Here is a 21,891-nt window from a genome sequence, read left to right as displayed (position 1 = left end):
TATTCATGTGATAGTTGATACCTTACAGTTACACCATGAACTAATCTATGTCCAATTATCAATGCCACGACAAAGCAATATACAAAAAGGTGGAATTTTACCCATATATAGACTCGCTTTGAGTTAATGATTGCGTTAAAGGCTGACCAAATCATAGAAATATTTGAGAGCGTCTAAGTAATTGTTTATTACATTAAATGTTGTAAGTTTGCTTAAAATGGTTAGTTAATTGTATCACTGAGCATGATAATCATGAAATAAACATGTGTATGAGGAATCTTGTTTGGTATAGATATTGAGGATCATGTATTGGGTTGGCTATTGGAGTTAGCTTTGATATTAACACATCATATTCTTATTTTTCCTTTAGTGTTTACCATGCAATTTAACAAAGAAACATTTGTTAAAATTGTAATTGAAATGTCATCTGATTTCGTTACAATAAAAACTTATTTCCGACTGTCATGATACGTTTGTATATAAAAGGTTTACAAAAATAATAACAAAGAAACTATTCTTTACATAATGGTGTCCACAGAAAAATATTTCAAGTAAGTCAGGATGGCCGAGTGGTCTAAGGCGCCAGACTCAAGTTCTGGTCTTCGAGAGAGGGCGTGGGTTCAAATCCCACTTCTGACAATATCTTTTTATTTTTCCCTTATACAGCATTCTTTGATTTCTTGTCATTTGCTGAACCAAAACGTAAACTTTCAAAGTGCATAAACTAATAAAGACAACCAATAATAAGTTATGATACTGTCAAGTATCAACAGGTGCATTTAGGAGCCACTCTTTGCCTGCGTGGAAGGACTCTCGTCTCTCGGAAAGGGTTGCACTAGAGACGTCAATCCTTGGGTAGGCTGTTTTTCTTTCTCAAATACCAGAATAAACCCAATTTCCTATCAATTGCTGATACAATCCGCATACGCAACACTATGAGAGGCAGAAAAATAAATCATAATACAATATGGACGGCAAAGAAGAGTTTAAACAGCGAGCCAATATGAATATATGGTAATGCAAGTGACGGAATAACAATTGTTTTGTACAAACTGTTGTTTGAAATTTATGTAACGCAATAGGTGTGCAGTATTTTAGTTAAAATAAATTAATTATAATAATGAACTTTTAGAAAATTGCCCCAAATTTTTATTTAGCTTTAAGCCCACAAAATGTTCAGGGCACCCCTGGTTAAGGTTTCAAATCACCAATTCAAATTCTTTGTATCATTGCCCACAACAGTCAGTTCTTTGCAAACAACTAAACCGGCATTGTTAGGAACAACCATACGCCACCCTTCAATCACAATCGCACATGAATCCGATTGAAATGGATTTGGACCTAGCTTTCAAGTATAAAGAGTAAAGACTATCTAGTAGACGGGTGACGGGATTGAGAAATTGAGGGATGTATACCCATTTTATTACACTTCGAAAAATAAAGGTAATTAGAACTTATATGTGTTTTGGATTCAAGAACCAAGACCGTTGGACGTTCATGCAATTAAATGGTTATAACATGATAACTAAACCTATATTATATAACCCCCAATACATTATGATTTCAAATACTCATTTCATCAAACCCAAATCCACAAAGCAAAACGAGAAACTATGAATCAATCATACATAGTAAAATCTCACCAATAGCAAGACTATCAACATTAGGGATGGTGAAATGTAGACACTCGGCTCTAAAATGAAGGAACTATAAAACATTAATTACCAAATTTCAAGTATTATTAATTAAAATGTTATTATGTGTACCTTAATCATCATTACATCACTGATTAATGGTGATATAATTAATATAACTAAACACCAAATGAGAAAAACAAACACAAAGCTATATATCTCTTCACTCTTGATTAGAGATGATCAACAGAACCGGTTCCTGGAACCGAACCGGTGGACCTGAACCGGTTCCTACCCGTTTTTTGTAGGAACCGGACCCTATCTGATTCAACCCGATGATCCGTGACCGGTTCTTGCATTTATGAGTAGGGGCGGGTAGGAACCGGAACCGAACCGGTTCTGGAACCGGAACCGGTTCCTAACCGTTTTTTTTGGCCGTTTTTTGACCGTTGGGGTCAAAAATAGCCGTTTTTTGACCGGTTACGGTACAGGAACCGGGTTAGGAACCGGTAAGAACCGGTTAGATAGGTTAGGGGTCCGAGGGTGGGAGAACCGGTTCGGTTCCCTAACCGGTTCGAGCCTGGAACCGGTTTAAAAGGTGGTTTTGAATATAGGAACCGGTTAGGAACCGGTTCCGGTTCCTAGTCCCAAACCGTTTTGAACATCTCTACTCTTGATCAACTTAGCACAAGATGAGAGACTTCCATTCCCTAGCTAGCATTTGCTTCCTTGAGATCTATCTTTTCATTTTTCTTTTATTCATAAGGCGGATTAGAATTAGCCGCAAAGAATGCTAACACCCCGACAAACGGCGCATTAACATAGGTTGCAGGCTCGGATTTACTAGAATCAGCCCGCTCATCGCCATACACGTCATCCCCTGCGGGCCCACCAACTATAGCACCAACCAAAACATTTGGATTCGGGTCGGGTGAGTTAAAATAAGCAGTGCCGTCTCTACATTGCATGGGCTGGGGATGGTTCACAATGGACGGTACAGATGACCCCCGATGATGAATATGTTGCGGGTACCTATCACCGTACCCTACCATATAAGACATTCTCATAGGGTTTTCTCCTAGGATGTAATCCACTTGGCGTTTAGCCAATCTACGAAGGTAATCAGGTCCCACGTTTATGTTACCACAATTAATCATTGGACTTGATGATCGCTCTAAGTAATTTGCATAAACTAGCAAGAGGAATGTGAGTGCGGTTGAATGTTGTAGGTTACATCCACCTGGACGATAAATGAGACCAGCCGGAGAATATTGAATGTGATTCGAAGATGATTCTGGTACTAATGCGCACATGAAGCTTTCTGCGGATGCTTTGTATGACTCCAACTCTAAAGCATTTCCTTCCAAGACTTCCTGCATTATTTAAGTACGCATATAACCATTAAAAAAATATACTTCGTATATATAGTTGACTAATAATATATAGTATTGTAATAAATAAATAAATAAATATATAAAGGGTTTTACCTTAGAAACAAGAACATTAAGACCACCATGTTTGTTGTCCCATCCAAACTCATTAATATTTTCAGCATTGACTTGTATATAATCCATATACTTGTCATCACCAGATGCTCTTCTTAACCATGCTGCTCCCCATAACAATTCATCCTGCCAAATTATATAAAGTCTTAGATTTTTCTACTTAAAATTAATTACGTGTTAACGCGCATATATATATATATATATATATATATATATATATATATTATATATATATATATATGAATATGTGTAAAAATTAATACTTGCCTGATATCCATTATAATCACAGTAAAATGGGCAAACACCATTCCTAGCATCGGCATTATCGCTATATGCCCCTCTATAAGTATCAGCAAACTCAAAGACTCTGGTGGCTGTTGCTAGAACGGTGTGTGAGTAGCCAGGATCAGACGAGCGGAATGCCATGGATGCAGCCGCTAGAGCCGCCGCAGTCTCTCCTGCCACATCCGAGGCAGGGTTTGGTGCAACTACCTTGTACACTGTTCGCTCAGTGTCCATGTCTTCTGGCCTCTCCCAACAGTTATGGTCTTTTATTGGATCACCAACCTACAAACACAATTAATTACAAATATTTATTATTATTATTAGTATTATTATCATTATTATTATACATTTAATTTCAAAATATTCCTAATACAGAAAATAGTGGGCCCAACTATTTGGTTTAATTAGAAGTGAAAAAAAACAAAATATTGATTCGAGACCAATCCAGAAACCGGTTTATGAAAAACCGGCCTGAAACTGGTCCAAACCGATGGATTGAAACCCGTTAAAGAATATAGCCATTAGAACCGGTTTGAGAGAAAATGGTTTCAAACCAATTTAGTAACCGGTTTTCAAACTAGCTAAGTAGCTGTCATGTCAAATCACTATATGTGACCATTAACTAGCATTATGTGATCATTTTGACCCTTTTACCCCTCATTTGTTAGCATATGTATAGGTACTCAATGACCGCATTTGCAATGGTTATAACATTGACAAAGACGAAACTTCAAACAATGACGACCTTGTGTACTTTCGATCAAAAAAACGTTGTTTCTTGTTTTAAAGCTTTATAATTTTGATAATTTCCAAAACAAAAGAAAAACTAAATAAAACTTATACTTTTTAAACCGGTTTAACCAACGGTCGAACCACATTAACCAAATCAGTTTTGACTTTCTTTGACTTGATTCGAACCCGAACCCGTTTTTGACCTAAAATTAGATTTGTTCACTTCTAGACTCTACTAGTCTCCATGCACTCACGGGCTCACTTTCAGTAGGACCCAATAACCTAGATGAACATATGACCATAATAAATCCATACGATGGTTCACGTGTTGTTCTCCAAAACAACAACGTATCAACTATCACCAAACTACCACCAATTCCACAACTAGTTAATTTCCTACTACAACAAACCAACAATCAATTTTTTTTAAAGACCAACGAATAAAGATCAGCTACCCAGACACCCAGTGTAACCTAATTACTGAATAACCATACCTGAACATAAATCCGATCATGCTCCGCTACGGTCTTCAACAAATAATCCGTCCCCCACCATAACGCCACCAACGCATTCCTCAACTCCCTCGGCGGCATCATCTCTCCAAACTCGATCACACTCCACGCCAACATCGTCGTCGTAAACGCCATAGGAAAGCCAAACTTCACATTGTCTCCAGCGTCATAATAACCCCCGGTCAAGTCCACATTCTCATCCGAACCGTCTCGGAGACCCGAATCCCCGCGCCATTTCACCCGCTGGTCTTGTGGGAGTGTCCCTGATCGCTGACCTTCAAAAAACAAGATTGATTTGGACAATGCTTCACCGTAGTTTAGGTAACTTGAGCGAATAGTAGATAGTTGAATGACCAATACTGTAAATTTGAGAATTAAGTTGAACTCCATTTTTGGCTGTTATAATGTATAGACTATGGAAGGTGGTGGTGATTGATATATGTGTAATGGAATGCAAGGGTTTTTATACCACCCTTTCGACTAGAATGAAGTTAATGATTATTAGAATATATTTTAAATAAATGGAAAGTGATTAGTTTTTTTTAGTATGATTTTAGTATGACATTGGTTGGTGGTTTTTGAGTGGTTAATCATTGAATGTTAAAGCATATAATAATTAATATAATTGAAATATAAAAGCAGTTTAAAAAAATACAAAAAAAGGAAGTTGTTGAAAAGAATTAAAAAATAAAAATATTGTAGTTGAACTGTTGAAGTGTAAAAATTAATTAACATTAAGTGTTTTTATACATTAATAATGCTTTTAAGTTATATTATTCTGGTCTCTTAAAAAGGAACTAGAAATAATCTTGTTTTACCCTTTTAGAAACAAAATTACTCTTTTAAGTCTTGATTTGAGTTATAGCGTTTAAAGCAAACATATTGGGTATGTTTGGCAAAACTAACTGGTAGCTGGAAGCTCAAGGCTGAAAGCTGTAAGCTAGAAGCTGGTAGCTGTTAGCTGTAGCTTTTAAATATTTAGGTGTTTGACAGAGTAGAAGAAGTTTTTAATAAAACTAGCTGGGTGCCCACGTGGTGCGGCGGAATGGGCACACAACCTAACATCAACCGTATAATCAGTGTCGGTACATGATTCACCTGATGACAGTGCATACATAACCTAAATGTAGACGTCATGGAAAAGCAGTAAGCTTGTAAATGATGTCGAAAATCAAGAAACAATGCTGAAAATATATAGTAATCTTCAAATAGATAATTTTTTTTAAACCAACATATTTTGATATGAATCCCTTCTGAACATGCACTGTTTTAATCTGAAATATGTTTTGACTTGACCCCTTTCGACTCAAAAGCGTACCGACACGAATCGAACTAATTTAACCATTTTTGTATCGACTCGTTCTGACCCTAATTTGGTCTTACACATGACTCAAGTTCATCTGACTCGACTCCTAATTTGGTCTTACACATGACTCATGCTCATCTGACTCGACTTTTTACCGATCCTAACTGATAATCACGTAGTATGTTAATTTTTTAAAGTTAAAGAAGTATAGCAATATCATACTCAAATTAAAAAGAATAAAATGCTCGTTTTTATGATGTATATTGTTTAAAAAATTATTAACGTGTGAAAAAGTTATGGCTCCTAAAAAAGTCATGGGGGTAGTTAGTTTTGAATAAGGGTTGAATGTGTAACTATTATATAAATTAACAAAAATTGATATAAGTTCAAGTACCAAACTTGTAAATTCAAATGTAAAAGCTTAAGCTTTTTCTAAATCGCTACATAAATTTAGAGCTTTTTCCCATCCTCTAAAAGTTTTAAGCTGCTCTTATCAAACAATACTTTTTATTAGATATGAGCTTTTTTTAAAAGTTTGTAGCTTAAAGTCCCTAAAAAGCTCCTAAAAGCCCTTTGCCAAACACACCCATTATGTTTCCATAATAAGATTTACCCGTTACTTTTTTGTAATTAGGATAATATCATGTATATTTCTATAATTTTCAGTTGAAAAATTAATAGCAAATAAACTCGTTTTTATAAAAAGATTATGTATCCTTTAGAAGTTGCATATGAAACTTCAAGATATAAGGAACATAGAAGAAAACAATATGATGATCGTTTTATAAATTTATATTAACAAATTGGTTAAATATTGAAAAATATTCCTGATGTGTATATCTATATCTATATCTATATCTATACTATATATAATATATCATTAATGGGCAAACTAAGATGTTTTGTTTAAGTAATTTACAACATTTAATGCATGAGGTACAACATTATCTATGGGCACAAATGTCATTCTAACATCAAATCTCCCGTGCATTTTCAATGTTTTTAAAATAATTACAAGTTTCATTCCTTTAAATTACACCATTTGTCCTTGGTCTTTTACATATGTATTATTTTATTTTCATTTTAACCCAACTAACCCAACGATTTTTTAAACAGTCATGACTATTTCGTACGTTAATATTTTTTAACTTTAATGGCATCATTAAAACGAGCATTATTATATTTAATTTGAGTATAATATTGATATAGTTTTCGAAGTAAAAAATTTATGCAAAATTGTTTGTAGTTTGCTTTTGATGGTTTTAAATTAAACCATGAGCCAACATTACACGTTTTTTTGTCGTCGAAAACCGAAACTAAATTGTTGCTCATTAAAACCCAACTAAACCGAACAATTATCAACAATTAGGTTCCGATATAGTTTGTACTTCGATAAAAAAAATTGAGTTTAAATATTAAAACAAAAATTATTAATCTGCATATGCCTCCACTTCAAAATAATCATCAACTAATACATTATTAAGAGAATCATACTATGAACAAAGATAACTTTGGTCATATGAATAATAAACCTTATTAAAATAAATAGAAGGCGAAATAATAACAAGAACAAAAATTATAAAAAAAACCATTGGAAATTTGGCTAAATTAAAGTTGTAATAGACGAATTTGTTCGTATTAAATAAACTTTGGTTAACTATATTTTAACCATGTCTAATATATATTATATTTAATACTAAATAAGTAAATAATTAACATTTCAATATGTACGGCTACCTCTAGTTTCAACCGTGAAACCAAACTGACGAATGATCTCACAGTTTCAAACAAAATAATGAACACCCAAAAATTTGTTACATGATTATCATAGTATGTGTTTTCAGTTTCCCGTTGCATCCTACGGACACTCTTCTAGTTTGATATAATAGTTTAAAAGTTTTAAGGGAAACTACATGTACCAAACTATTAATGATTTTGGTTCATCTGTCGTGTTAGATAACTTAAGTCAGTTTACAAAATCAAAACCATAAAATTAACACATTATGAATAACGAGTTTATTATTTCTTAGCTGCAAACCCACATATTCCCTTACATACGTGTTTATGTTTATTATAATTTAATATTACAAGGTTGTTGCACTTTAAGTTTTCTCCTATTCCCTTACGTACAGAGGTGTTATTTATAAAATCCCTCTAAAATATCACTAATGGCATATATAACCTTAAACTGCATATATAGACGTTATTTGACTTGAATAAATATCACAAATAAAAGTCATAAACGTTGTAGAAACATTTAAGTAAAGAAGTTTTTTCTTGCATTATTACTAATACAGATTGTGTGATGTTATAACTAGAGGGGTTCCTCATGCATACCAAAATTTCTATAAACTAACGAATTTAAAATTTCATCATTTTTTAAAAAGAGTAAAGTGTTATTTTCATTCTTGTGATTTGACAAATAATGCGAATTTAGTTCAAAATGTTTATTTTTTGCACATGGACCCTCCACGTTTCTCAATTCTTGTCAATTACATCCAAATCACTAACCCCGTTAAATTTAATCGTTAAGTCAAGGGGTAGACATGTCTTTTCACTTTTTCTTTATTATAATACTTATTTCAGTTAACTGTGGTTTTCGTCCCTGAATTTGTCCAAATACGCGATTTTAGTCCAGTAGTTTCAAATTTGTATCTCTCGTCTCTATGATTTCATTTCACTTGCAATTAAACCCGAATTCACTAATCTAATTAAGTCTAGTAGTTAAACTCATCGGTGCGCCCTTCACATGATGGGAAATTTTATCTTTTTTTTCTCAATACACCCTAGCCCCTCACGTGAGGGGGCTTGCGAATTAGGACTGATGTTTATTTTAGGAAAAAAACAACAAAATTGGTCATCACGTGAGGGGCACGCATATTGGTTAACGACCAAACTTTTGGATTAATAAATTCGGGTTTAATTGCAAGTGAAATGAAATAAAAAGGATGAAAATCGCACATTTGATAGGCACGAAAATTGCAAACCACAGAGACGAAAATCGTAGTTCACTGAAATAAGTATTATAATAAAGAAAAAGTGAAAAGACATATCTGCCCCTGACTTAACGATTAAATTTAACGGGGTTAGTGATTTGAATGTAAATGACAAGAATTAGGAAACATGAAGGGTTCATATGCAAAAATTAAACTTTTTGAACTAAGTTCTCATTATTTAACAAACCACAAGGACGAAAATGACACTTTACTCATCTAAAAAATTATACTTTTACCAGTAAATCTTGTTATTTATTAAACTAATCCGTTAAAAATTCCTGAATTTTGCTACTATATTATTATTTTATTGTTTTATGAAAGTTTTATATTCCGCGTAAAGTTTTATGTTTTATGAAAGTTTTATATTCCGCGTAAAGTTTTAAATTAACTCTGATATTTAGAACTGTGTTTATGAGTAAATCCAACACGAAAGTAGGGCTACCGGTAACGGGGCCTTACAGGGACTAATGCTTAGTCTTTGATACATAAAAACTCAGTCCTCAATATATTCCTCGGTACCACGTATTTCAGTTTCAAAAACTTTTCTATACTGACTACAAATCAGTATCGAATACTATGATATTTCATTCCCTAATGCACATCTTTAGAGACAAAAAAACAATCTTCATACATCTCTATGTTGTCCCTAATACGTTTCATTAGTTTCATGATTTCGTATCAAATCAGTTTCAAAAAATATGTTTTAAAGTCTAAAAAATTAGTCCTAGGTACCAATCATTTTAGTCATTAATAGGCTTGTTTTAGAGACCGAAAATAAAATTAATCCCTAATTCAACAAAATTTCAAAATCACAAAATATTACCATAGAAACATATTATTCTATTGAGAACAAACAACAAAGGGTAGATTAATCTGAAATGTAATTACAATAGTTATTCCAAGAGAAAATAAATACAAATGATGAAGAATACTGCATAAGTATATTACATTTCTAAATGCCCTCATTGAAGTAAGTTGTACAAAATAAACAGAAAGGCTTTGCTCGGATTTGATGAAGGTGAATGTTGTACATTTCATCTAATAAGCAGTTGAAGCCCATGTCAGGAAATCCATTTTTGAGCGGATGACCTCCTCTTCTAGAGTTTAGGTGCTTACTTTTCAGTATCAATCTTTTTGCATTTTCAATCTCATTCTAATCGGACTAGTCTCCATTCAGATCTGCAAGCAACTGCTTATTTTAAAAACCGTCAGGCCGACCCTGCCCTACAAGATAGTAAACACCACAAATGATAACTAGTTTACTAGAAATAAGATTTCCAATCCAACGTACCATAAACAAGCAGAATACAATTTCTTTTTATAACACCAAGAATCATAAATAATAACAGGGAAACTTACATCATACTCCAAATTCATGAAACAAGCAAGTTTGTAATCAAGTACCTGAAACTTAAAATAAAATAACTGACCGTATATGATCACTATGACTTTGAAAGCAAAGCAATGGCACGACAACAGCTCATGGGTTCATCGTTTGTTCGCTTCTAATCTTCCATCGCTTCACAGTCCTTCTCGTTCATGCTCATCCTCTCTGTTTTCGTCACAAAAAAACGACCATATAGCAGCCATTGAAGTTAATAGTCATCTTCAACAACTCTTGAAGACGTTTTTGTGAAGTCCTTTTATTAATAAATTAACGGTACACACCTGCAAAACAATATTGTAAAATATTTAAGAGCTACCAATTCACGAGTAAAATGGAGTGAAATTATAATCAACATAATAACTCAATTTTTCCACACCAATGAATATATGCTAAATTTATCCGACACTTCATAAGAAATCACAAAACATTTAGTTATTCCTTTTATTGCCTTTTCTAAAGGAAGCTCGGATAATTGTTATTCAACAACTATATAAATTTTCCTTTTGATTTTCTCTTCACTTGATAGTACATTAGTAGAAATCATGACTCCATTCACTAGCTAAAATGCAATTGTATTAAATTGAAGTTAAGTTCACATAAAAAATAACGTTTGAATTTCTTAAACTCATATCTCAACCTTTGTTTAATCTTTTCTTACCCTAAATAAAACAGTAGTTTGATTAATTTGTAGAAAGAAAACTTCCGATTAGGTTGGGAGAAGTATAGGTATTAGGGTTAGAGGAGGGAAGTTTATTTGGTGTGTCTGGGAATCAAAATATTTTTTATTGGGAGCGGGACTTTTTTTTGAACGCAAGCGGGAACTAATTTTAATTTGATTCTTTAACATAAATGAACGTATTCTAAATATCATGATAATTTTATATTTATAAATTTGAATTAAAATAGTGCAACTAAGAATTAACTAATAATAAAAATAAGGGTGTCAACGACTTGTTTGATCTTTTATCTTTTTCCTTAGTATTATATTATTATAATTAATTTCACTCATTTTTTGTTTTTCTTTTAAAATTTCTCAAATATAAAGAGTTATATAACTTTTCGAATATACCGTTAAGACGTGTCGACATAAACTTCGTTCAAAACCTTGTCGGGTCCAATTTATATCAAATGTTCAATAAATATTGACCCGACTCGGTATTAAGTAAAATTTATGTGAACACGTAGAAAAAAATAAGCACGTCTAAATGATATACTCGAAACATTATAAATTGACTAAAAACCAAATATAACATAAATCTAGTTATATCTGGTTTTTACCCCTGATCTATTAATATACAAAAGGCATTCAAGACTAGTTATTAGTCCTTAATATATCTGTTTTGGAAATATTTGAAACCGATTTGTAGTCTCTAATAGGCTTTCTAATTCTTAGAGACTAAAAAGCAGTCACCCATATATTTGCGTCATTTTTTATTAATGAGAAATGTATTTGAAACAAAATTTCATTTACAAATAAGTTTCCCACCAAAATCATATGTTGCGCATACATATTTGCGACTGAAATTCGGTTACAAATAAGTCCCCACCAAAACCTTTTATTGCACATACATATTTGCGACTGAAATTCGGTTACAAATAAGTTTCCCACCAAAAACTTATATTGCATATACATATTTGTGACTGAAATTCAGTCTCAAATAAGGTGCCAATGTATCAATGACTGATTATGAGTCACTGACATACGTTACATAAAAATCAGTCCCTAATGCTATTAGTAACTGAAAGTTCAGTCCCAGATATTATGTATTCGAGACTGATATATCAGTCGCGGATATTTTGGTCTCTAATAGCCACTTTTTTTGTAGTGGCCCCGTATTCGCACTTGACCGATTTCTCGGCTATTTGCGGGTCTATTGGTGATGGTACATTCGATCAGGATAAAGTCCGGTTGCGATTATTCCAGTTTTCTCTAAAAGATAAAGCAAAACTCTGGTTTAATTCACTGCCGATGCACGGTATCAAAAAATGGGCCGAGATGCAGCAGGTGTTTCAAAACGAGTTTTATTCACAGTCGAAAACTACCGAGGCCCGTTCTAACATTCGTCACTTTTCACAGTTACCCGGTGAGTTATTTCACGAAGCCTTTACCCGGTATAAAGACATGATCAGGAAATGCCCACATCACCAGATCGAACTGTGGGAACTGGTTAAATGCTTTGTTGATGGTTTGACATACGAGAACCGAAAGCATCTTAAGGCCTCATGTAATGGTCTGTTGCTGAATCAGCCTGAGGAGGATGATTGGTATTTTTTGGAATTTATGTGTGAAGATTCCAAGGCAGAAGCAGCAGCGGAAAGACGAAGACGTGGTAATTCCTCCAGGTCAGTTAAGTCAGTCATGAGTGAATCTGAAAGAATTACTGAGTTGGAACGCGAATTGGCTGAGTTGAAAAAGGGTAAGAAAAGAGAGGTCGGGAAAGTTGGTGTTAAATTCCCGGTTTGTGAAGATTGTGGTGAACTCGGGCATAAGGCAGAAAATTGCCCTGAGTATTGTGATGATGAGGAGGATGAAACTGATGAAGTTAATTACACTCACGGGGATTCCAAAGGCCAAGGGTTCAATTCGAACACATATCACCCGGGCATGAGGAATCACCCGAACTTTCGTTACGGGAACGCGTCTACACAGTTGAACCCGAACTTTCAGGGATCGAGCCAGAACGGGTCGCAGGGTAATTACCGCCAGGGCAGTTATCAGCAGCAGCAGGGTTCGTATGATCAGAATCGGGGGTATAACAGAGACGGTAATCGGGGTGGAAATTCATCGGGTAATCAGGACCAGCAGAGGGGGTCCTCGGGAAATGCGGATGAGTACGTGCACTCAAAGTTGGATGCATTGATGAAGTTTATGACAGATCATAAGGCTGAGACAAAGAAACAGTTTGAGTTACATGATAAGTCAGCAGAGGCAATGTCAAAGCAGATTGGTCAGCTCGCAGCAGATATGGCAAAGTTACAAAAGAGCGCAGGTCAACACCCGAGCGATACTACAGTCAACCCGAACCATTACTGCTCAAACTCCAAGAAGGGAAACAATGTGCACATCAATGCGGTAAGTCTTTTACCTAATTTTGAAATTTCTAGTGTTGAAGTTAATTCACCACCACAGTTTGTTGAAGGGGTGGTGGAAGATGTTAGTGATGAGAGTGATTGTGTTGGTCAAAATGAAACGATTTTCCAAAATAGTTCAAAATTAAAAGCAAATGAAACATCTTTTTGTGAAAATTGCACATGTGAAAAATGTTTAAATGGTAAATTGACCAACATGAGAGAAGAGGAGGTGGGGAATAATACCACCTCAAGTAAACTCTAAGACCCAGGAGTGCCGCTTTTATCAATTCAAATCGGGAAATTTAAAACTGATCGGGCACTTCTAGATCTTGGAGCATGTGTTAGTATTATGCCCGGTAGTTTATATGATCAGTATGAATTTGACCCATTAGAAATGGTAAACACCAACGTGGTGTTGGCGGACCAAACTAATACACTTCCCCGGGGCATGGTGACTAATGTAATGGTTCAGGTGGAGGAATTTTTCTACCCAGTTGACTTTCTTGTGCTTGACTATGCTAAACGTGGGAATAATACACAACCACAAGTCATATTGGGTAAGCCATTCCTCACCACGACACATGCGGTAATTGATTGTGCTAAGGGGGTTTTGGGAATCAAGTGCGGAAACCGTGATAAACGGTTATTATTGTTTGAAAATTCTACTAACCCTCTTGTTGACAAGTGTGTATCCTTGGACAAGGATCGTAGAAAAGAGGAATGTTTTGTGATTGACAGGATAGATAAGAAGGGATTTGAGAAACTACATAGTGAGAAGGTGGAAGAGAAAGGTAACCGACCAAGGAAGAAGAAAGTGAGACAACCAACCAAACAAAATGATCGAGAATGGAGATTGAGGATGTTTGCGAAAGATTCTGGCCTATCGGAAGACTGGCAACAAATGATTGAAGAAAAGCGTGCTTATAATGAAAATGTTGCACGGGAGCGGGCCAGACGCCCACCTTGAATGGCATACAAGTTTCAAAAGGGTGGTAATTGTACATTTTGTATATTTTTAGTTTCCATTTTGCTTTAGTTTTAATATTACTAATTGTATTTCAAGCGTACCATCATAGCAAAAACTAAGTGTGGGGATACCGCACCATCAGAAAACGAGGTTACAGTTAAACTACCCAGAGTGCTTTCATGTTCATTTTGCTGTGGTTAATCCAGGTACGTGTATATTTTGTTGTATTTGAAACTTTGTGGGTGTAGTTCACTATAAACCCTCACAAGACCCCACTCGTCCTCCCGGGCTACCGGGGGGTTTACAGGGCTTGTTGCATACGCTAAATGCAATCGTGATTCCTACGAAAGTGGGTTAGGTCTTTTAACGTTTTTAACCAATTTAACAAAATTTATTATGAAACGAATTAATTTGGCTCGGTAATTGTTTTAATAAAATTAACAAATTTTATTTTCATAACTCTTAAAAGACCTATGTCTTACACTTGTGAGAAGCTTGCTTCTACACATCTCGAGATTTTGCAGGTTTGATTGTCAGTATGGTAATTGGATGAGACGTGATTACACGAGTGTTATGAGAGTTCACGAGCCGACTGGTCCTTCTCCAGTCACGTTGATATCATGTGATTTCAGTTTCATAATTTAATTTTGTTGTTATTTTAAACGTTAAAAGTGTAATTGTATAATTGTTAGTAGAACCGCCACACATGAGCCCCGGAATTTTGAAATTGCTTAATAATCAAAAAGTAAATTTCAACCCCGTCCCTTCAATGTTTATTAATCATTATATCTATTTTAACATTGAAGACAATGTAAACCTCAAGTGTGGGGATGGGGGAAATTTGAAAAATTTTAGCCCGATAGTACCTCGAAGAGTGTTCAGAAACCAAAGTTGTTAACTGTTAATTATTGCCATTAATGCCAAGTCATAGGTTTCTGGTCATGGTTGGTTTTTCAGCGTCTCATTAGTCTTGCTCACAAATGTTTTTATTACGAGAAGTTGAAAATGGGGCCGTTTAGGCGGGGATAACGAGTCATGGGGACAGGTACACATGTTTATGTCGTCAACCCTTTTCCTCTGGTACGTGTGTGAGTTGACCCAAATATATATAATACACATATAATATATAGTACACACACGTCATTTGAGTGCTTTCACTGATATTCATAGATTACGGGATCGTAGTTGGCAAAATGCAAAAGTGATAGGGGCAATTAGGTTAAGCCTCGTATGGATGAGCGAGAGTGTGGGTACTGGGGGGTTGGGCCTCATACATTATACATATGAGCGTGGGTAATGTGAGGGGCGGGGGGTTGGGTCCCTTAGAAAATATTTGTTGGACTTATTTTTCGTTTGTTTAACCCCGACATTATGTTACGAGACGATCCGGCTTACAAGGTTTATTTGTAATTGTTTTTGTTTTTGTTCTTGTATTTGTATTTGTTCCATTGTTAAGCATCACGTTATTATGCTTAAAAAAACTGAGAAAAAGACAAAAAGATTTCTGTTTATATTCAGTTATATATTCTGTAGTTTGTTGAAGTTCGTTTATGTCAAAAAAAAATGTGAAATCAGTATGTTGATAGTTTGTTTATTTAGATGTATATAATCAGTCGGTTAGTTGTACATTAGTTTCGTTTATTTAGATGTTTTGTAATAGGCCAGGTCGGATCGTTTGAGCCACTTAAATATTTCCCTTCCATACCCTTACACCTGGCCCCGTTACAACCCTTTTATTGATCTCTTGATTTACATTTGTGCCAAAGCAGCTTGATGGATTAATATGTACTTATGAGTGATATTGAGAGCTGAGTGATACTGGCACATCTTTTGCTAGTCCATATATTAAACCGAGAGGAGAGATGTTATATTACGAGTGGTATGAGCATGTGTGCCTTAACCGGAAACAAAGTACACCTGTCTGGGCGGCTCTATTGTTTTTAATAAAGCATTTAACAGTATTTGTGAGATGTCAATCTAAAAACAGTGTCAGCCTGGGAAACTGGGTATGACCTTAAACCTTACTAGTATTAATGGCGATAATCTACATACCTATGATGGAGGTCGATGTTTGCTTTAGAGTTTTGCTTGAGGGCAAGCAAAAGATAAGTGTGGGGGTGTGATGGCCGGTTAATTTGTATATGTTTTAGTTCGTTTATTGTTTAGTTTTTACTGTTTATTCTAGAACTTTTGATACTTCATACGTGTATTACTGGATTTCAGGTCACATATGTTAAAGTGCTCAATATGGACCTGCTGTAGCATGGAATGAAGACCCGGGATGTGCAGCACGCGAAACGAGAAGTTTAATGATAATTGCTGGTGAGGAGACCCATCGCGATACGCGATGGGCTCCCTTGAAGTATCGCTATGGGGGTTAAAAATAACTTTGACTTTCTGGTTCATCGCGATACGCGATGGACCATTGATACGCGATGGGTGGTGCAGACGGGTTTTTTGTTTATAACTTCTTTTTCATCAACAAGAAAACCCTAACTCCGTTTGTACAACCAAGAGGCGATTTCCAGCAGTCCTATAGGCGATTTCTACCATCCTAGCTCGTGTGAAGATCCTACATATGATTTCTGTCATCCATATCGAAGATTCAATGATGACTCTCGGCTAATCTCCTAGAATCGCACCCGGGATGTATAGTTTGTAACTCTTTACAGTTTTTCTCTTGTGATTAAGAATACTTATGTTTTGATTATTGATGATTGATATATGATTATTGATGTTTAGTATTTCTGTGTGTTCGGTCGGTTTAGGTTTACGTTGGTCTGAACGATCTGTTACCAGTTGCTAGATAATTAGTCATATAACTGTTTGGTTAGATTGAATACGATAAAACGTACAATTACCCTTAACTGAGTCACACTAGCAAGGACTGTTTGATAACCAGTGCCGTATGTAAAGTAATTGTTGACGTTTAAGGTTTTGTCTGGTTGACCAGTTTTTAGTTAATCGTTAATAATAAATATGTTAGGTTGCATGAGATACTGTTTGGTTGCTTACTTGAATTCCCGGGTGTGATTTGCTTTGTTAACTGTTTACAACTCGCTTGTTCGTTTGTTGCTTAGTTCTCTTAATTTAAACTATTACTTATGTGATCAGTACTGAAACCATTTACTTCATAATATTAAACCTGTTACATAAATTGCAATGACCACATATTCCTTCTGATACGATACCCTACTTGCTCTATCTATTTAGAATAATTAGGTTTTGATTGACTCAAACGACGGTCATCAGTATTCACCTTATCGCTTTGGGATCGGCTTCAACACCGTCCGAGGGTCTTTCCCTTGCTTTCTCGCACCTATAGTATGAGTATAACCATTTGTTAGTCGGATATACAATCCGGCTTAAGACCTTTAGTCTTATTTTATATCTCTACCTCGATGAACCTTTAGTTCATATATTTATTTTACTTGAAAACCTTTAGTTTAAAAGTAAATTATAAACCTTTAGTTTATATGAAAACCTGACGTTTCTTCTTCTCAAAAAAACGTATTATTTTCTATTATTATTTAAGAATACTCATTATTACTTAAATAATACTTTCATAACAAAGAATATACATATATACTTACACACATATATACGTATTTACAATTATTCTTTTATTCTTTTCTTTGTTATGTTTATATCTCTTTTATCGAGGTATCGAGTATAACATCGACTTAAGGCTTAAGCCTTTAATATAATATTATATTCATTTGTCGTTACGCCTAACCTTGTTGGCGTTTAGAAAACCTTAGAACTTGAGCAGCACTTCAACGCCGCTTCTCTTTCTTGATCAACTTTAGTATACCTTCTTTGGCACTCCAACGATTACCAATCTTCGACAATTGTCGACACGCCTTTCGAGAACAAACACCTTCCTTAGTCGTATGTGGGTGGATGGTGGCACACACTTCAAGGAAATGTTGGCACGGAAAACGAGGAATCGAGCACGCTTTTCGAGACAGATTGAGGGTATGATTTATATATTCTAGAGAGAGAAAGATTAACAGATTTTGGTGTGAAAAATATGAAGACCCGAAGCTGCTATTTATAGGCAAAATTTTAGATCCCATCGCGATACGCGATGGGTCCTTTGGCTAGCCTATCGCGTAGCGCGATATAGGCCTGATGATTCACCAACTAGATCTGCCACGTGGTGACACGTGGCAGGCGTTGGGCCGCGTGGTGACATGTGGCGACACGTGGCGGACGTGTTGCCAAGTGGTGACACGTGATGGCAGACGATGCCACCGTGTGCCACGTGGCACACGTGTCACAATATGTTAGACCACGTCACCGCGATACGCGATGACGCTGGTTCAACTGTGATCGCGTATCGCTGTTGACCCTTCCAGAAGCTTTGACCAAGCCCCATCGCGATAGGCGATGGGCTTGTCCTTTGTCCCGTCGCGTATCGCGATAGGATAAGAAAACTGTATTTTCACTTTAAACCCTAAGGTTTGGAATTTGGCATATTTGGTCCCTTGACTTTGGAAAGTTGACATTTTGAACTCGAAATTTTCACGATGTTACAGATAAGGTGGATGGTTATTGTAGACAGAGATAAACAAAAGTTTTAGGTTTTTCGCTGCTGTTGCCGGCAGCTCCGACCGTCCGTGGTGACCGTGGAACTGCATGTATGACGCCTTCTGTCTCTGTCTTATGTCCGGTTCTTTTCCCGTGAGTGTTGACGACGATGGTTGAATGGTGATTTTAGAGAGATAAGCAAAGAAGTGGCCGTTGACCTGTCGCTTCCAATGGCTCTGCCCGTCTATTGTTATTCTGAGAACCAAACAAGACTGCAATTGTGTGGTGACAGTAAAATTTTCATTTATAATTATATTTTTATTTCGGTGAACCTTTTCATCTTGTGTGTTGTAATTTTTATTGCAATTTTTTTAATTTCAATGTCATTTAGTTTGTCATGATTTGTTTGTATGATTTCCAAACAGGTTGATTTACTCTTAATATGGTTAATATAGTGATATAAGAAGATCACGATGTTAGTAATTATGGTAAAAATGGTGTTACAAATGATGTTAATAATTGAAAATTCCACTATGAATTTACAATATTTAGTTACGGATAAGCCATTAACATGTACCAACAACTGTTAATTTCTTGCCCGCGCAGCGAAGCGCGGGTAATCCCACTTGTTAAATGGTTATAATATATATTTTTATAAAGTTGAGTAAATTGTGTATTAGTGTTAATACGCAGATGTTTAATGAGCTATGTGTGTGTGTTTTACTCCAATACCTACGCACACGTACGTAGGGGTGCTCATTTTGGTACGAATGACCTAAAATCTCCAAACTTGTTCATGGCTGCATGCCCACAACATGCAAACATGAAAGTAAAGCCAAAATCCTTAGACCTACCAACCGTGATAAGTGGTAACAGATCAAAGGTTTCAATTCATAAGTTAGGTCCTTATATATCCATTCATGAACAAAGTCCATAGGTTGTTATAGAGGAGCTTAAAGGTTTCAAGTCAAAAAGTATGAATACTTGGTAAGATCATAACCAAATATGTTGTACATGTATATACGCTCAAATAGTCAAATTGTTTTTAATCAGTTCATAATTAGAAGATATACTACTTATTTACTATTGATAATGTTTGGTACAGTTAAATGATTGTGCAATATATTTTTTTAAGTATTTTACCTTAGGTGAAAAAATGTATATATCACAACACAACCCCCCCCCCCCCAAATGATAAACACAAAAAACAAATTCAAGCGACAAAACTCTCAGTCAACTAGTTTTAATTGTGATTTCAGGCGCTTCGAGTTATCTCCGATAATAAAACTTGCTCTAAAAATTGTATCCTTGTAGCAAATGTGTTCTCTTAGAGGAGGCAAACAAGCATTTTAACAAACTTCAGTGAAAGACGATTTCTCAAGAAAGTGTCCATGCACGATTGGGGTGCACACTTTTTTCATATTAAAGGTGCAACTTCGCCAAAGATCCACATTGATCCGATTTCGTATTGTGGTCATGTTAGATGAGTTTGTCCAAATTGGCTTGAGAGTTAATTCCATGGTACATGCTTTTCACTTTTTCACTGAAGATATTTGTGTCACAAAGGAAGAGTAAAGAAAGGTTGAATAAGAGGCCAGAAGAGTGATGAACAACCTTAGAGCGTAAAGATTAAAAGATAAATCACTCTAAAACTGAGTATTATCATAACTTCATTGGTGCATACGCTGAGCAAACACTCAAATCATAATTGAAGATATGGGATGAGTCATTAGCGGATTAGACATGATTGGCTGGACTTGCACATCTAAGGAGCCATTGTCATGTATATGAGTTCTTGATGACGTTGTATTAGGGTTGTGTGCCTTTCAAGAAGGGTATATGTATACACGTGGCTTAGATTTGTCTTGCCTTACCTTTTCATTTGCTTTTGAGTAAAGTCTCATTTTTATCCTTGTGGTTTGACAAATAATGCGAATTTAAGCCAAAAAGTTTATTTTTTTGCATATGGACCCTCAAAGTTTCTCAGTTCTTGTAAATTAAAACCAAATCACTAACTCCGTTAAATTTAATCGTTAAGTCAGGGGACATGCATTTTCACTATTTCTTTATTATAATACTTATTTTAGTGAACTGCGGTTTTCGTCCTTGTGGTCTGTCCAAATCTGCGGTCTTAATCCAATAGTTTCAAGTTTGTAATTTTCGTCTTGGTAGTTTCATTTCACTTGCAATTAAACCCAAATTTATTATCCTCGTTAAGTCTGGTCGTTAACCCATTTGCGTGCCTCTCACGCGACGACCCGTTTGGTTGTTTTTCTCCCCAAATAAACTTCAGTCCTAATTCGGAAACCCCCTCACGTGAGGCGTTGGGGTGTATTTGGGGAAAAAGGAAAAAGGAAGAAACAAAGCCGCCCCTCACGTGAAAGGCGCACTGATGGGTTTAACGACCAGACTTAACAAGATTAGGGAATTCGATTTTAATTGCAAGTGAAATGAACCATAGGGAAGAAAATCGTAAATTTGAAACTACTGAACTAAAACTGCATATTTGGACAAACCAGAGGGACGAAACCGCAGTTCATTGAAATAAGTATTATAATAAAGAAAGAGTGAAATGACATGTCTACCCCTGACTTAACGATTAAATTTAATGGGGTTAGTGATTTGGATGTAATTGGTAAGAACTGGGAAACGTGGAGGGCCCATATGCAAAAAATAATCTTTTTAACTAAATTCGCATTATTTGTCAAACCATAAGAACGAAAATGACACTTTACTGCTTTTATATGCCTTAGCCTAAGCCTTGCCTTAGTGTTGCTTGGGAGACCCTTTTAGTGATGTGCTTGGTATTTGAACGGGGGTAGTGTTTTTGTGCATGTTTATTTGCTCTTTTATCTATAGTTTCCAAAGTTATACTTCACTTTATGTTAGCGATACTTCACAACTTGCATTATTAGTACTCATGTATTGTTTGTCTGCTATGATTATTTTAGGGGAAAATTAC

At 35.4% G+C, this 21,891-nt stretch overlaps 1 protein-coding gene, 1 non-coding gene and 1 pseudogene across 3 annotated transcripts; 1 reads left to right on the top strand and 2 right to left on the bottom strand.

Moving 5' to 3' along the window:
* The first annotated feature begins 555 nt into the window (after positions 1 to 555).
* Positions 556 to 639, top strand: TRNAL-CAA (transfer RNA leucine (anticodon CAA)). The gene has a single exon. It is a non-coding gene; the product is annotated as a tRNA-Leu (tRNA).
* A 1,190-nt stretch (positions 640 to 1,829) lies between these two features.
* Positions 1,830 to 3,348, bottom strand: LOC143631802 (endoglucanase 24 pseudogene; annotated as a pseudogene). The gene is made up of 2 exons (XR_013153432.1): positions 2,298 to 3,348; positions 1,830 to 1,853 (listed from the first exon to the last, which is right to left on the bottom strand). The product of XR_013153432.1 is annotated as an endoglucanase 24 pseudogene (transcript).
* LOC143630615 (endoglucanase 24-like) lies at positions 3,013 to 5,058 on the bottom strand. The gene is made up of 4 exons (XM_077099588.1): positions 4,651 to 5,058; positions 3,407 to 3,706; positions 3,122 to 3,265; positions 3,013 to 3,066 (listed from the first exon to the last, which is right to left on the bottom strand). Exons 1-4 carry the CDS (start codon positions 5,056 to 5,058, stop codon positions 3,013 to 3,015), a joined length of 906 nt encoding a protein of 301 aa, XP_076955703.1.
* Positions 5,059 to 21,891: the final 16,833 nt, after the last annotated feature.

Source organism: Bidens hawaiensis, unplaced genomic scaffold (genome assembly GCF_021521415.1).
Source record: "Bidens hawaiensis isolate Kalapana, Puna unplaced genomic scaffold, B.hawaiensis_p1.1 tig00000512_1, whole genome shotgun sequence".
NCBI classification, from domain to species: domain Eukaryota; kingdom Viridiplantae; phylum Streptophyta; class Magnoliopsida; order Asterales; family Asteraceae; genus Bidens; species Bidens hawaiensis.
The sequence above is the reverse complement of the archived record's forward strand: the minus strand, read 5'-3'. Positions and strand labels throughout refer to the sequence as shown.

Coding starts and splice junctions, on each gene's coding strand:
- LOC143630615 (XM_077099588.1), bottom strand. CDS start 5,058: ATGGAGTTCAACTTAATTCTCAAATTTACAGTATTGGTCATTCAACTA. Junction 3,707..4,650: donor ATGATCGGATTTATGTTCAG/GTATGGTTATTC, acceptor TTGTGTTTGTAG/GTTGGTGATCCAATAAAAGA. Junction 3,067..3,121: donor TTAATGTTCTTGTTTCTAAG/GTAAAACCCTTT, acceptor ATATATTATTAG/TCAACTATATATACGAAGTA.